This window comes from Cinclus cinclus, chromosome 17 (assembly GCF_963662255.1).
Source record: "Cinclus cinclus chromosome 17, bCinCin1.1, whole genome shotgun sequence".
Classification (NCBI taxonomy): Eukaryota; Metazoa; Chordata; class Aves; order Passeriformes; family Cinclidae; genus Cinclus; species Cinclus cinclus.
The window spans coordinates 3,760,481-3,774,702 of record NC_085062.1 but is presented as its reverse complement, the minus strand read 5'-3'; the positions used below and the strand labels follow the sequence as shown (position 1 = coordinate 3,774,702).

Below are 14,222 nucleotides of genomic sequence, written 5' to 3'. Positions count from 1 at the left end.
TTGGTGGGCTTTGCTTTAAGGAGATGTGTCAGTATAAATACATCCTCTTCCCTCATCGTGAGGAGCATCTGAGAACCTCCAGTTCAATTCCCTCACAATTTCATCTGGGGAGGAGAAGGGAGAGGCAGAACCATCTTTCTGCCAAGGGGACTAATTAATTACGGAGCTAACAGCAAGTTCTGGATTCCCATATTGATGGAGAGGTTAATTCCACCCTGAATTTCTCCTGCAGGAGTGAGGAGAAGTGCCTGGTGCGTAGTGGCCTGGTCCAGCTCATGGACCGGCTCTGCAGCCTGAGCAGCCAGACAGAGTCCAGCTCAAATGAAAAACAGACCAAGAAACAGAAGGTGGCCACCATGGCTTGGGCTGCCTTCCAGGTGCTGGCCAACCGCTGTGTGGAGTGGGAAAAGGAAGAAGGTAGGAACACTGGAAATTCCCTCTGCTGTGTGTGTTAGAACTGTCTGAGGAGTGGGGTAAATGTATTTAAAATAGGGCAGTCATTCACCATGGCTTGGGACTCTGTGGATTCTTAAAAAGTGAATACAAAATTCAGTGGGTTTTCTTTTTCTTGTTTTTTAGTTCTGGCTTTTTTTTTTCCCCGTGGAAATAATTTCAAGTTTTGCTACTTGATGCTGTCTAGACACAATCAGAGAACCCAGAGATTCTGAGTGATCATTTGGCGTTTCTCCTGTGGTAGAATTCACCCATAACACACTTAAACTTACAGACACATGGCTGTTGGCTGTTGGTGGATGTATCAGGGCTAATTTTTGAGGTGTGTACATTGATTTTTGTTAATTACAGCTGTGTGTTCTTCCATCTCTTCCAAAGGGGGTTCCACAGATGCTGTTCACTCTGGGCTGGCCAGGCAGGTCTCCAGCCTCCTCACCAACCACCTGGCCAGAGCCACTGAGTGCTGTGGCAACCAGGCTGCAGGGAATGATGCACTGCAGGATGTCCTCAGCCTTCTGAATGACCTCTCAAGGTACCAAGCCTTTGCTCTGGAGTATTTTCATCCTGTGTATCACAGCCCATGTGGCATATTTTGGAGATTTTTTTTAAACCATTCTAAAACTGACCCTTAATCTTAGTGTTTAATCAGTGCTGTCGAATTACAGAAAAATTGCTACAGATGTTTTGTCAGACACTGAAATTGCTTGTAATACATCTTGTAAATAATAAATGATTTTTGGTTTTAATTTCAAGATTCTTTTCCCTTTCAGGAGTCATATAGGTAAAGCCATCCTGAGCCAGCCAGCCTGTGTGTCCAAGCTTTTGTCCCTTCTCTTGGATCAGCGTCCTTCTCCAAAGCTGGTGCTTATAATCCTGCAGTTGTGTCGTGCTGCCCTGCCTCTCATGAGTGTTGAGGACTGTGGAAATGTGGAATTGCCTCCCTGGAGTTACTCAGTGCCCTCTCTGAACAGTGAGCAGGATGATCCCAGTGACCCAGCCTCCAAGATTGCCTCCCTGCTGCTGGCAAAGCTGGCAGATTATGTCGTGCCAGGTACCAGCAGTTGTTTGGTGTTATGCCCAAGGGACTCATGTTTTATGGAATCCTGGAATGAAAAGGACTTTTAAATCCCATCCAGTGCCACCCTCTTCTACACTTTCAGCTGTCTCAGGTTGCTCCAAGCCCCATCCAACCTGGCCTTGGGCACTTCCAGGGATCCAGGGGCAGCCACAGCTTCTCTGGGCACCCTGTGCCAAGAGCTTTTGTATTGACAGAAAGCTCAAGTATTGGGAGGTATCTGATATATCACTGAGAGCAGGATATTCCTATGACTTTCCATCTGCCTCCTAATTTCCCTGGCCTCAGACCACAGTGGGTGTCCCAGTGATGTTTCAGACACATGCCAGATGTGTCAGCATTAGTTCCAAGGGTAAGAAAATTCATGGTTGTGTTGCTTTTTCTTTTTTTCCTTTCTACTTCAAGGCTGCCAGACAGTCCTTTCTCCAACTGCCTCTGAGCCAGATACTACCTTGGCAAAAGCCAGCCCTAAAAATTCCATGAAAGGTGATAAAGATCCTGGAGAAGAAAGTGAGGCAGTGGATGGTAAACTCTCTATTTTTATCCATAAAAGAGAAGATCAGTCCTCTCATGAAGTCCTTCAGCCTTTACTAAGGTAATCTCAGCTCACTGGATTGGAGTTAGAACCAATTTTGTCAATTCCCTTTTATCTTCTTTTTTTCCAGCTGCAGAAAAATGCATCCTAGATATGAGTAAATGGGAAAGCAAAGTGTCTGCCCAATGTGTTGTGTTTACTGGCAAAGCAGTAAGATAGTGCAAGGCAACATGGGAACATCTTCATCTGTCTGAAAACAATCTCATGAAAAATCAGCTGCTCCATCAATGTTTCTGATGGAATATCATTTATCTTATTTATGGCATGGGTAGGACTAATAAATAGAACTGTCAAGGCAAAGTGGCTTTAAAAGCACTGCTTTAATAATGCATGAGCTGGACAATAATTAGCTATTAAACATTGTTTAGTATTCTTAGCACCCACCTGGATGTTGGGATCACTGAATGCCAATGCAGTCACCTCCTGCATTTTGTGTTACTCGTTTCATCTTCCCCTACTCTGTGGGTTGATTTTGAACCCATACTCTAAAAATGACACTGAAAAGCACAAGTGAAAGGTGAACTCAGAGCCCTGAGCATTTGTGATCAATAAAAACCATTTCATGAGGCTTCTTCCTGAGGGGGGAAGTGTTAAATTGCTTTGCAAATAACTGCATTCAATAGGATTAAATTCCCTCTGTAAATTTGGTATGTCTTTAACTGCCTAATATTTCTCTTGCTATGGAGCATTCAGCTGCAAGGATGGCTTCAAATCATTTCAAACCACCCATAATATCTGAAATTGGGCTGTGTAGCTCAGCTGTGTTCTCCAGACATCAGAACAAAGCTCCTGTGTTTTGTTTCCCCTCCAACAGTAGCTCAGAAGGTCGCCCATTCCGACTGGGAACTGGAGCCAACATGGAGAAGGTGGTGAAGATGGATCGGGACATGACAAAAGTAAGAGGAGAAATAACTGAAGACTTGTTCAACACCCTAAGAATTGGTGGCCAGTCAGAATTCTTGGATTTTACTGATGTTAAGACCCCTTTGTTAAATGTTGTTTTATTCATCATTTACCTCTGTAAATATAGATCAAATACAGGGGTAAATGGTGAAAGAATTTGAGCTGATGATTTCTGCAGTAGGTCAGGTTTAAGCCTCTTTAATTTTCTCTTTCCTCAAGTGTTTAATGCACATTGATAACGCAAATTTTAAGCTACACACTTGAATCAAAATGTCATGTCTGTTTTCAGACATGTTCTTGAGTGTTTGCACCAGAAATAGTCATTGATGTCTTTCTGATCAGAGAAACTGAACTGTTAATTTAAGAATGGAATCTTCAAGGCAGTGACTTGATCCTTGATCTCTCTGTAGATGATAAGAAGCAAGAGACAGAACTTGTCTATGACTAACACATACCCAGGAGGGGGTTTTGCTTGTTGTCAGCACTTTCACATGAGCAGAGTGACCAAACAGGTCTGACATTTGCCTTCCGTGGCAATTTCCTTTGCAGAGTGGCTGCTGTGAAGTCATCACAGAAGAAGCTGCTGCAGCTCTCAGAAAGGCAACCAAATGGGCACAATCTGGGCTAATAGTGAGTGTGGGGCCACCCATAGAGACTGTCAATCCAGAGAGCACCAGTGGCTTGTCCACTGGGGACAAAAAGAAGACTGCACAAACTTCCATTTGCAGGGAGAGGAATTCAGAGCTCGCCAGGTAAATCCCTTAGTCTGCATTCTGCTTTTCTCTCTACCAGTACTCCTAGTGCTCCCAGAGATAATCTGGCTGTTCATCAACTTCCTTTGTCTTTTTTTTTCTGTGTCTCTTGTTGACATTTGAAGCTTTTTTGTTCCCTGGTTTTGAACTGAATGGTCAAATTGCCTTTGTCTCCTGCCCAGGACGGATCCAGTGAGGCCGTTCATCAGCGGGCACGTGGCAAACAGCATGGCAGCAGAGGTGATTGCCCTGCTGCATAGCCTGCTCATGGCCCCAGAGTCCAATGCAGCCCAGATCTGGACAACAACTGCTGAAAAAGTGAGCAAACACAACCATGAGTGGCACATTCCTCACTGGGGGTTGAGCAGTTAGAGAATCTAATGATGAGCAAGGCTTGAGCTGCTCATTCTGATTTGCACACCACGGTGTGCAGCTGCACAGACCCAGCCCTTTCTCAGCTGTCTCATGGTGGGACAAATATTCAGACTTTAGCCATCGTTAGGTATTGTGCTGTCATTCTTTTCAGGCATTCACAGTGCTGTTTGTTGAAGGGTTCCCTTGCCTGTGGCAGGTTATTCTGTCTTGGCTGTTCTCTTGGCTGTGGCCTCTGAGGGTACAAAGGATTGGCTGAAACAAAACAAGTTGGTTTTATGTTCCTCTGAATCCTGCAGCACCTAATGTATTCCTTAGGTGAAATCCTCAGCAAAGACTATTGCCAAGATTATGTTTTATCCTACAAGTTACCAGGGAATGGTCATGGCTTTGATGGTGCTCACACTTCAGAGAACTTGGAATATTCAGAGTTATGTAATTCTCTTCAAGAGCAAAAACAATTCTTCTGAGACTGTGTGGGCTGGAGGCTTGGGGCATTGGTTTTTGTTGGAATTGTGCTTTGAAGTTGTTCCCTGGTATTTTTGTTTCTGTCTTCAGGTTCTGTCTCGGGCTCTGATGTACATTCCACAGCTTGGGAAATATGCAGAGAGCATTTTGGAGAATGGGAGTAGCAGTGGAAGGAAACTGGCTAAACTTCAAAGGATTGCTCGGCAGGCAGTGGCTGCCCTGTGTGCTCTGGGTGGCTTTAAGGAGACAATTAAAATAGGTTCTGAAGTTCAGGTAATTCATCACTGTTCATATTTGATACCTTAGCTGAGAATTGCTGCTCTCCTGAGGTTTTCCCTGCACTGGGATCCTTGGGAGCAGGATGTGCTTGTGGATCAGCAGCTTGTGGAGCCTGTTTCTTAAAACACCCCCCTGTGCTTGTGTGTGCAGTTGGTGTGTGATGTCAAACACTGATTCCTGCTTGGAGCACCTTCAGTCTCATGCAGCTCTTCTTTGGTTGTAGGTTTTAGGCAAAGGAATAGCAGGAAGCATTGGAGTTGTGGCATCTATTAATGAGCAAGAAGGTATAGCCACGGTCAAATTCCCACCCACCACTATAGACACTAGAAAGACCTCCCAGGCATCAGACACTTTAACTATTCCATTATCTAGGCTCTGTGTTCCAAGATCTGAGGTATGGCAGTTTTAAACATCCAATATTCAGTATAATCTTGATTCTTGCTTTATTTCTGTCACGGCATACTGACTATTAATCTACAGCATGTAAAAAAAAGTGTTTCATCTTTGCTTATAAATGATTTGTAATGTTTGTCTTGTTTTTTTTTAGCATATATTAACAATATGTTTAAGTTCTCATTCAAGTAACATAAATATTCATCTTTTGTGTTTAAAGATATTCCATTGCATACTGGGTTGGGGGGGTTTTGTTGTTAATTTCTGGCTTGGTTTGGGGGCTTGGTTTTTTGGGTCTTTTTATTGATGTTTGGTGCTGATTTTGTGATAGTAAAATATAAGAATTAACTCCAGGTAATAAAAACACCCTCATTTCTTAGAAACTAACTACTTGAATTTAACTTTTTACCATGCCCCCCCACCATCAGGCATTGCCTCTTCATAAACTGTCCATTACTGAGAAGGTAGTACAGGCAGTCCAGTCCATGTTGCTCCCTCAGGAGGGAAGTCTCTCTATTCACACCTCACTTCCTGCAACAGGAGATGGCTCAACCCCAGTAATGGCAGTGGTCCGGCTCCTTGCTGAAATAAGAACCAGGTGAGTCCTGCCTTTGTGCACGAACATCCCAGGGAATTGCATGAGTTCCTGTGCCTTTCCTCTGGGGGTGTGCAGCAAGGGACTGCAGAAATAACTCTTTGCTCCCTTTTAGTGTCTGGGTGTTGTTCATGAGTGTCCCTGTAAGACACTGAGCAAATGCATCAATAAATCCATTTTTGAAGCGGGGAAAAGCTACCTTTGGGGAGGGTCCAGCTAAAAATCAGGGTTAAGACCACTCTTAAACCACCCTTGAATTCACTACTGTAAAAGCCAGCTTTGAATTCAGCACACACTTTGAAACACTTTAAATGTATTATTTTTCTTTTCAGAGCATGCCTGGTGATGGCTCAGTTGTTGGAAGACAGCTCATTCTGTGAAGAATTCATTCAACAGTGCCCAGCTGCTGTGGAAGTTTTGAATTTGGTGGCCCAGGAGTGCAGCCCTGGTATGTAGCCAACACCTTCTTGGCATATTCAGGTCAGAGACAGAGCAGCTTTTAAAATCATTGCAGTGTTTGTCTCCTCTAGCTACTCAGAGTTTAGGAACTGGCACAGGACAGAGTGTCTTGTCACAGCTGCAGAGCTGCTGATGGATGAGCAGCTAATAATCAGCCTAAATCATTAAACATTAGGCATTAATTTAGGTCAGAACAGGATTATTCTGTATATCAAAGCAGCAAGTCCTGGTTCTCTTCTGCACGCTCCACTTCCCTTGCTTCCAGCATATCCTACTCTGTATTACTTGGCATTATCATTTGTATGCTTTCTTTTTATGACCTTTTTGCTGGTTTTTGCAATGCTTTGTTTTATTCCTGATCCTGATGCTGTCCTTGTTTAAGGAAAGCACTGGGCCAAGCAGAAATCTTTTTTCAGGACAAGTTTTTAGGAACATGCCAGAGAAAGTGGCTGAAGTGAAGGGTAGGGATTTGGGTGTAAAAGGGCAAGGATTGATTTTTGTGTCAGTAGACATAATTTTTTTTTTTTTTTTTTGCTTTCCTGCCTTTGCTGGGCCACAGACTTGCTCACTAAAATGAACTTCATATCTTAATTAACATAGCAGTGTCTTTGCAAATCAAATACAAATTAAACATGAGAAAACACTTGAGTATGTTACATTTTCCCCTTAATTCCATTGTTTAGGTAAGTGAGGCTGATCAAACCTCCTCAAAGTGCAAATATCATATTTATTTTCGTATTAAGATTGCACTGTTGGACTCGAGGAAGCAGCTGGAAGCTGATGCCTGGTTTGGGTTGTTGTTGCAGGGGAGAGGCTCGTGGTTGTGGAGATGCAGTGTGAGAGGTTACGGATGTTGTACCGGGACTGTGCTCGGCCCCCTCCTCCTCCCCTGCAGGCAGACAGGAGACAGGTGAGCACAGGGACAGTGCTGAGCCCTCTGCCCTGGGACAACCCCCTGCTGCTGCCCAAACTGGGGGCATTCGTCTTGAAATCTCTCATTTAATGTGAATTTCTGTATGTGGATATGATTTGTTGGAGTTGTGTTAAATGCACCCCTCATAAACTATGTGGTTGTGTTTTAGTGGGTGACATGAACTGTGGTTGGTAAAAGAAACTGCTCTGTTTTGTCTGCAGCCCAAAGAAATCACGTGGAGCCCATCCAGGGTGTTCCCTCCAGTGAGAGCCTGCATGTTCTCCTCACACCTCACTGCTGTGACCTTCCTGGCTGATCCCAGTGCAGGTGGGGGACTTCCTCGGGGCACCTTTATCTATGCCACCTCCCCAGTGCCAGTACAGGTGAGACCTCACAGCTCTCCAACACTGTGTCATTGAATATCCAACAGGATATGAAGAGGAAAAGCAAGAAAATTGCCTCTTTAAACTCTGTTTTGTAAATAACGTTTTAAAATGTGTTATTTTTATTTCTAGGCACCGTCATTCTACTGGGAAATTGAAGTGGTTTCCTACGGAGATACAGATGATGACACTGGGCCAATAGTTTCCTTTGGATTTGCCACAGAGGCTGAAAAACGGGATGGGGCTTGGACAAACCCAGTGGGCACCTGCCTCTTTCACAAGTAGGTTGGAGATGCACATGAGAAACCACACTCAGTACATTTCTCAGCAGTAGTGGGCAATGCAGACTTTTAAATGGAAATGCTAAAATGGTGGACTGGAATATCTTTGCAAAATCAGGAAAGTTGAGTTGCCTTTTGAGTGTCACAGCTTTGGTGGGTGGTGATCCTGCTCTGGCTCAAATGCTCTGTCTCACTGGGTCCTTGTTTCCCCTCAGCAATGGGCGAGCAGTGCATTACAATGGCTCCAGCCTGCTGCAGTGGAAGAGTGTCAGACTGGATGTGACTCTTTCCCCTGGTATGTGACAGCATGGCTAAAATCCTTATCTGCTCCACCAGAAAATCCTCTAAATCTCACAGAAATGCTGGATGGGAAAACTGATTAAATCCGTTTTATGATTGTGTTTTTCTCCAGGTGATGTAGCAGGAATTGGATGGGAAAGAACAGAAGGAACTCCTCCTCCTCCAGGGCAGCCAGCAAAGGGCAGAGTGTATTTTACATATTGTGGGCAGAGACTTGTGCCCTACTTAGAGGATGTGTCTGGTGGAATGTGGCCAGTTGTCCACATTCAGAAAAAGGCAAGTTTGTAACAGAAATACGTCACTTAATATACCTTCAGAAATATTAAAACCAGCATATTGAATCTGCTTTCTAGAAAAGCAAATAGATAGTTTTAACCTTTCTTGGCTAGGATGAGGTATTCATTGGCCTTCCCAGGTGCATGTGTTGTGCCATTATTTTCTTTTTCCCTGCCCCATTAGCACAGCAGTGTGCAGCTGGCCTGGCAGGATGCCTTGTGCCATGCCAGGAGCTCCTCTCTGAGCATTCCAGGCCAGCAGTGGCAGGATGCCTTGTGCCATGCCAGGAGCTCCTCTCTGAGCATTCCAGTGACCTTGCTTCAAAGCACCCAGCTCAGGCTGTTGCAGTTTGACACTGAAAAGCAGGCGAGTTCAAGGTGTGTCTTTAGCAGCTTGAAGCTTTCCCAGAGTGCCAGCTGGGGATCCTGATGGTGGGGAGGTGTGAGCAGCTCCTGCCTGGGGTGGAGTGAGGGCTCAGAGCAGGATCTGAGAGTTTCCCTGGATCCTTTTGCAGAACACCAAGGTGCGGGCGAACTTCGGCTCGCGGCCGTTCGCCTACGCCGAGGGCCAGGCTCACCGCAACGCAGCCGACCTGTGCCTCGACCTGGCCGAGGAGATCAGTGCCAACTTCGAGGCCTTGCCCTTTGCCATGGCCTCTGACAGTGACAATGATGCTGGCACAAGCATTGCCTCGGACCCTGGCACCCACGGGCCCCCCTGCAGGATCGCCGCCGTCGCCACGGCTCAGCAACGTAAAGTGACATTCGCTCCTTTGAAAGCTCTCCCAGCAGAAATGCCAAGCGAGGAAATGGGATTTAAACCCAGCCTGGCTGCAGTCCTTAGTCCTTAGGTAGTGCCTGTTTTGGTGGGGCAGTTCCACAAATCAAAGCCATGTTTATCTGATTTTAGACAAGGCAATTAAAACCATCTTCTTTGGTCTTCCTCGATGTGAATACACAAATTATTCTTAATTAATGCAGCTTCGATGAGAAATCATCTCATTAGGGCTTGGGATACAATAGGATGTCACGGTGGATTGGATCAGCCAATTGGTTATGCTGTGTCAAAAGGAATTGCATTCCCACCCCCTTACTGGAGAGCATGGAATGCTGTATATCTCCAATTTCATGGGATGTCTTTGCATGCATTATCATCTCATTATTTCTGTCTGTGTCTTGCAGAGTACGACAGTGACACATCCTGCCACTATAAAATGGAGCTGAGCTATGAGAACTTCATCACCTCAGGCCCTGATCCTCACCCCCCTCCTATTGCAGATGATGAAAGTGATGACGATGATGATGATGATATTCCCAGGGTGAGCAATGTGGCAAACTCTGCCTCCTCTAATTTAGAGCATAAAACCAGATCTTGTCACTTAGATTCTGAAATATTGCCACACGAGAGTTTTTCCCTAACAAAAGTACAATTGCCGGTACACGTATCACTTCTCAGTGTTCTGAAACACTTCTGTCTTTGTAGGAGGATCACTATGCCCTCTTGGTCAAAGCCTGGGAGACCAAAGTTTTCCCTACAATTAGAAGAAGATTCCGTAATGAGGCTGAGAGGAAGTCTGGGCTGGATCAGATTAAAGGAGCTTTACAATTAGGTATGGCTGTATTTATTTCCATGCATGTTGTTGTGATGTGCAGGAAATCTGAGAGAACACCTGTGTTTCTTTCATATTTTGCTGTATTCTGGGCTGCAAAACTTAAAAAAAAAATAATCACTTGCTGTTTCCTTCTAGTGCTTAGAGTTTGGTTTGTGCTCATTTTTCTTTGACATCTTTATTATGTTGGACTATTTAAATAGGGAAATTTTTTTCAGAAATAGTGACAGAATTTGTTGTGATGTGGATTCTGGAATAGTAGTTGGGGAAGAAACTATATCCACGCATTTTCTGTCTGTGACTAGCCAGGCAAAACTTGTTAGGTTTAAATAATAGTGAGGGGTGATTTGGGGGTTCAGTAGAATTCAGGTCTGGCAGGACAATATGTTTGTGGGAAAGTCACATTAAGAGTGAGTTAGGAATTCTGGGCTCGAATGAGAAGCTCAGGAAAAGTCCCAATTTCCATCTTTCAGCCTGACTGAAAGAGTATTTTAAGTAATTGGAAAACTCACCTGCTTGGGAACTCAATGAGAATAAGGACTTATTTCAAGTAACTGAGGGAAATAACTTGCACTCCCTCTTGTCTTTCAGGAATGGTAGATATAGCAAGGCAAACTGTGGAATTCCTGTATGAGGAAAACGGGGGCATCCCAAGGGATCTCTACCTTCCCACCATCGAGGATATCAAAGATGAAGCAAACAAATTCACAATTGATAAAGTACGGAAAGGTAAGGGCAGCACAACAGATCCTGAGGGGTAAAGAAAAGCTTAGAGGTTTTTGGGATCTACTGCAGAAATTGTCAGCTGAGGAAAACACCTTCAGAGTGGTGTCCCTTTCTGCCAGGTCTCACCGTGGTGACTCGCTCTCCTGACAGCAACAACGTCACCAGCAGCGCTGTTGGAACAGCTCTGCCCAAATTTGCCATTCGGGGCATGCTGAAGACATTTGGCCTTCATGGGGTTGTTCTGGACGTGGACTCAGTGAGTAAAGACACGCTGGGAGGACTTTTAATGATCAGCATCACACAGCTGGGAGCAAAAACAGCTCAGGATGCTGGATTGGGGCTCTGTTGGAAGGAAAATGTGGTTATAATGATTGTGTTGCTGACAGTGCTGGGTTTGGTGTTGCAGGTGAATGAACTGGTGCAAGTAGAGACCTATCTGCGGAGCGAGGGGGTCCTGGTGAGGTACTGGTACCCCATTGACATGTTGGAAAGGCCACCTGCAGGATACAGGAGGACTGCAACCAATGGATTGGTCACCCTGGATAACACCAACATCCAAATTCACAGGTGAAAAAAGAGATGTGGTGACAAGGCACTTTATTACTTGAATTTGAGTTATCCTGAAGAGTACAGTTACCTGCTACAGCTTTAAGCAGTACAAACTTCTGAATGTTATTGTCATGGTTGGATTTAATTTAATTTAAGGAATTAATAGAATTCATGTTTGTGTTCCCTAGGGAGCTGTTGAGGAGTGAAGCTGCCCTGGCCAAGCTTTACTGTCGCATGGCTCTGCTCAATATTTTTGCTCCCAAATCTCCCCACATGTTCACCCGGCTGTTCCACATTCCTGCCATCCGGGATATCACCCTGGAGCACCTGCAGCTGCTCTCCAACCAGCTTCTTGCACCACCTCTTCCTGGTAAATACTTGATTTTGTCATAGCTCTTCTTTGGTACAGTGTTTTTCTGGGGACAAAAAAATTAATGAAGTTGGTATTTCTTCATTAGCTGGTTATTAATGATGATATTTAAGAATGAGCCAGGGAGATCACCCTTGCCTAGGGGCTGGGCTGAGGTGAGGGGCACAGCTGGCATGGAGAGGCCATCCCAGTCACAAGGCTAGACCTGGGTAGGTCCTTTCTCCTGCTGACTTTTAGGCAAGGAATTTTCCACCTGAAAGTTGAGAATCTTCCAGGTGTTTTATAGCTTTTGTTTCCCAGGCTATATTTGTAAACAGTAAACATTTGGAGTGATCTCCGAATTTGTGCTGTTCTCCTTGTCATTCCAGATGGAACCATCAGCTCGAGCTCCATTCTCCTGGCTCAGTCCCTGCAGCACTGCATCCATTCCCAGACCTGTGCTGCCACAGACCTCTTCTACCAGGGTAATTCCCAGGCCATCAGGGAGTGGCTCACTGTGGCCATCACTCGGACACTGCATCAGGGAGAGGAGAGTCTGCTGGACCTCACCAAACAGATCTGCTCCTTTCTGCAGGTAAAGTACTCATGTTTCATGGGAGTCTTGGGTTCCCTTCTGAGGAGCCCTTGTTTTCTGTGTGATTGTCATTTCCATGATGCTGTCCCTCACAGGGAATCATTTCTCTGGATGGATTCTATTACCCTGATGTTAGTAGGCACACTGAAAACAGAAGCAGTAGCAATGATCTGGATTGAATTAAAATGAAGTGGCCTCCCACTGTGTCATAATTTGCAATTAATTAAATCCATTGGCTATAGAGCACTCCATAAACAAAGAAGAGAGGTGGTTTGCTGCTGTTTGGGATCTTTCATGATGAATTATCCTGTTACAGGCAGCACCAGAACAATTTCCTGCTGAAGAATTCCCAATTTCCGAATCCAAAGTCAACATGGATGTGAATTTTCCTGGGGCTGCTTTTGTGATTGTGTCCTGCAAGGAAAGTCAGTCTGGCTTCCGAAAAGAGTGAGTCATGGAGAGGGGCAAAGCTGGCTCTGAGCCTGGCAACCCTAGGGATGGAGTTGTTTATTTTTTATTTGATTTTGAGTTTTCTCCGAGACGTACTCTGAGTGGTGGCTGGGATGTTTCCCAGCTGGTTTGAGCCTAACCAAGCTGTGCTGCTGTTTCCCCAGCTCGTCCCTGTACAAGGCCCCCTGGGCTCGGGTGCTGGTCTATGGGCTGGGGCACAAGGTGAAGAGGAACGGGCAGCTGAACCTGATCGAGGCCGTGTGCTACCCCCGCGACGCCTCCCCCACCAACACCGGCCTCACACCACCCCCCACCACCAACCAGTACCCGGCTGTGATCACCCCCACAGACAGGGTGCACATCAAACTGGGTGAGCACAGACTCAGCACGAGGGACAAGCCTTCACTGCGCTCTCAGAGCTGAGAATGGTTTCATGATGGCCTCTGCAGCACTTTCCTGTGTGCTCACCGGTCCTAGCAGCGGTTAAGACAGGATTTTTGTACGAGGAATTAGTTCTTAGCCAAAAAATCCTGGGTTTAGAAACACTGGCAACCATCTGATTCTGATTTTTATATTCCAGAAGTTCACCCAGCAGTGTTTGTATTCAAACTATTTTATTCCAAATATGAATTTCTGCAGTGTTGGTGCTATTGGTGTTTGAGGAGCTGTTTCAGACGAGGACTGATTTTTATTTTTTTTTGCTGTTTTTTTAGGTGTTTGTAGGTCTCTTATCCACAGAGTAATATATCTGCAGAGTAGTAATACATAGGTCACCCCAGCTTCTCCAGCAAGAAGAATCATTCATTTTCTTTTTACTCTTGCCCAGAAGGAGAGAGAGTGGGATTTAGAGCAGTGAAGGTGACTGAGTGCAACAAGTTCTTAAAATTTCCCTTTGGAAATCCTAAAGTTCTTCTGCTGATGTTGTTTTCAGTACCCATCAGACAGAAATAAATGATTTTGGGGGAAGTTCTGTGTGTATATTTAGGTATGTTCAGGCTCAAAATGATTCTGTTTCTTTATGTGAATAAAATGCTCTCTGGACATTTATAATTGTAAATAATACTAACTTCTCAATGTAGAGAAACATTCCTATTTGTTTATTACAAGGTGCTAAAGAGAAAATTCTCATTTAATGTAAGTTTAGCCTTGAAGAAATCCTAAATGTTACTGCTTTTACTTTATCAATGCTCAGAATCATGATAAGGATTTTCTTGGACTTTTTTGCTTAGGAGTGTCTCCTCCTCCTGGAGCTGTATTGGTCTTGCATTCCCTGCCCCTGGAATTCCCCCTAGCAATGGCATTCACAGAACAGCTCTTAACCTGGAAATTAGAAGATGGGGATGGAAAATCCGAAGATGAACTGGATAGTATTCCTGCCTCAGTTCTCTTGCAAGTAGTGGAATTTTTAGGTGAGAATGGAGCATTTCCTTAGTAATGAGCACTGATA

General features: G+C 44.7%; 1 protein-coding gene across 2 annotated transcripts in view; it reads left to right on the top strand.

Moving 5' to 3' along the window:
- The window catches only part of HECTD4 (HECT domain E3 ubiquitin protein ligase 4), a 67,213-nt gene that overhangs the window by 35,512 nt on the left and 17,479 nt on the right, over positions 1–14,222 (top strand). For both annotated transcript variants that reach the window (XM_062504081.1, XM_062504080.1), the window contains exons 34-60: positions 233–417; positions 832–985; positions 1,224–1,504; positions 1,934–2,123; positions 2,938–3,019; positions 3,576–3,778; positions 3,961–4,096; positions 4,709–4,891; positions 5,121–5,291; positions 5,719–5,888; positions 6,218–6,333; positions 7,151–7,254; positions 7,479–7,640; positions 7,773–7,921; positions 8,137–8,216; positions 8,334–8,497; positions 9,012–9,249; positions 9,679–9,815; positions 9,980–10,106; positions 10,698–10,835; positions 10,952–11,088; positions 11,239–11,399; positions 11,570–11,751; positions 12,120–12,325; positions 12,642–12,772; positions 12,940–13,145; positions 14,005–14,184. In XM_062504081.1, the coding sequence (XP_062360065.1) occupies positions 233–417; positions 832–985; positions 1,224–1,504; positions 1,934–2,123; positions 2,938–3,019; positions 3,576–3,778; positions 3,961–4,096; positions 4,709–4,891; positions 5,121–5,291; positions 5,719–5,888; positions 6,218–6,333; positions 7,151–7,254; positions 7,479–7,640; positions 7,773–7,921; positions 8,137–8,216; positions 8,334–8,497; positions 9,012–9,249; positions 9,679–9,815; positions 9,980–10,106; positions 10,698–10,835; positions 10,952–11,088; positions 11,239–11,399; positions 11,570–11,751; positions 12,120–12,325; positions 12,642–12,772; positions 12,940–13,145; positions 14,005–14,184 (4,373 nt within the window). The remainder of the gene's footprint in view (positions 1–232; positions 418–831; positions 986–1,223; positions 1,505–1,933; positions 2,124–2,937; positions 3,020–3,575; positions 3,779–3,960; positions 4,097–4,708; positions 4,892–5,120; positions 5,292–5,718; positions 5,889–6,217; positions 6,334–7,150; positions 7,255–7,478; positions 7,641–7,772; positions 7,922–8,136; positions 8,217–8,333; positions 8,498–9,011; positions 9,250–9,678; positions 9,816–9,979; positions 10,107–10,697; positions 10,836–10,951; positions 11,089–11,238; positions 11,400–11,569; positions 11,752–12,119; positions 12,326–12,641; positions 12,773–12,939; positions 13,146–14,004; positions 14,185–14,222) is intronic.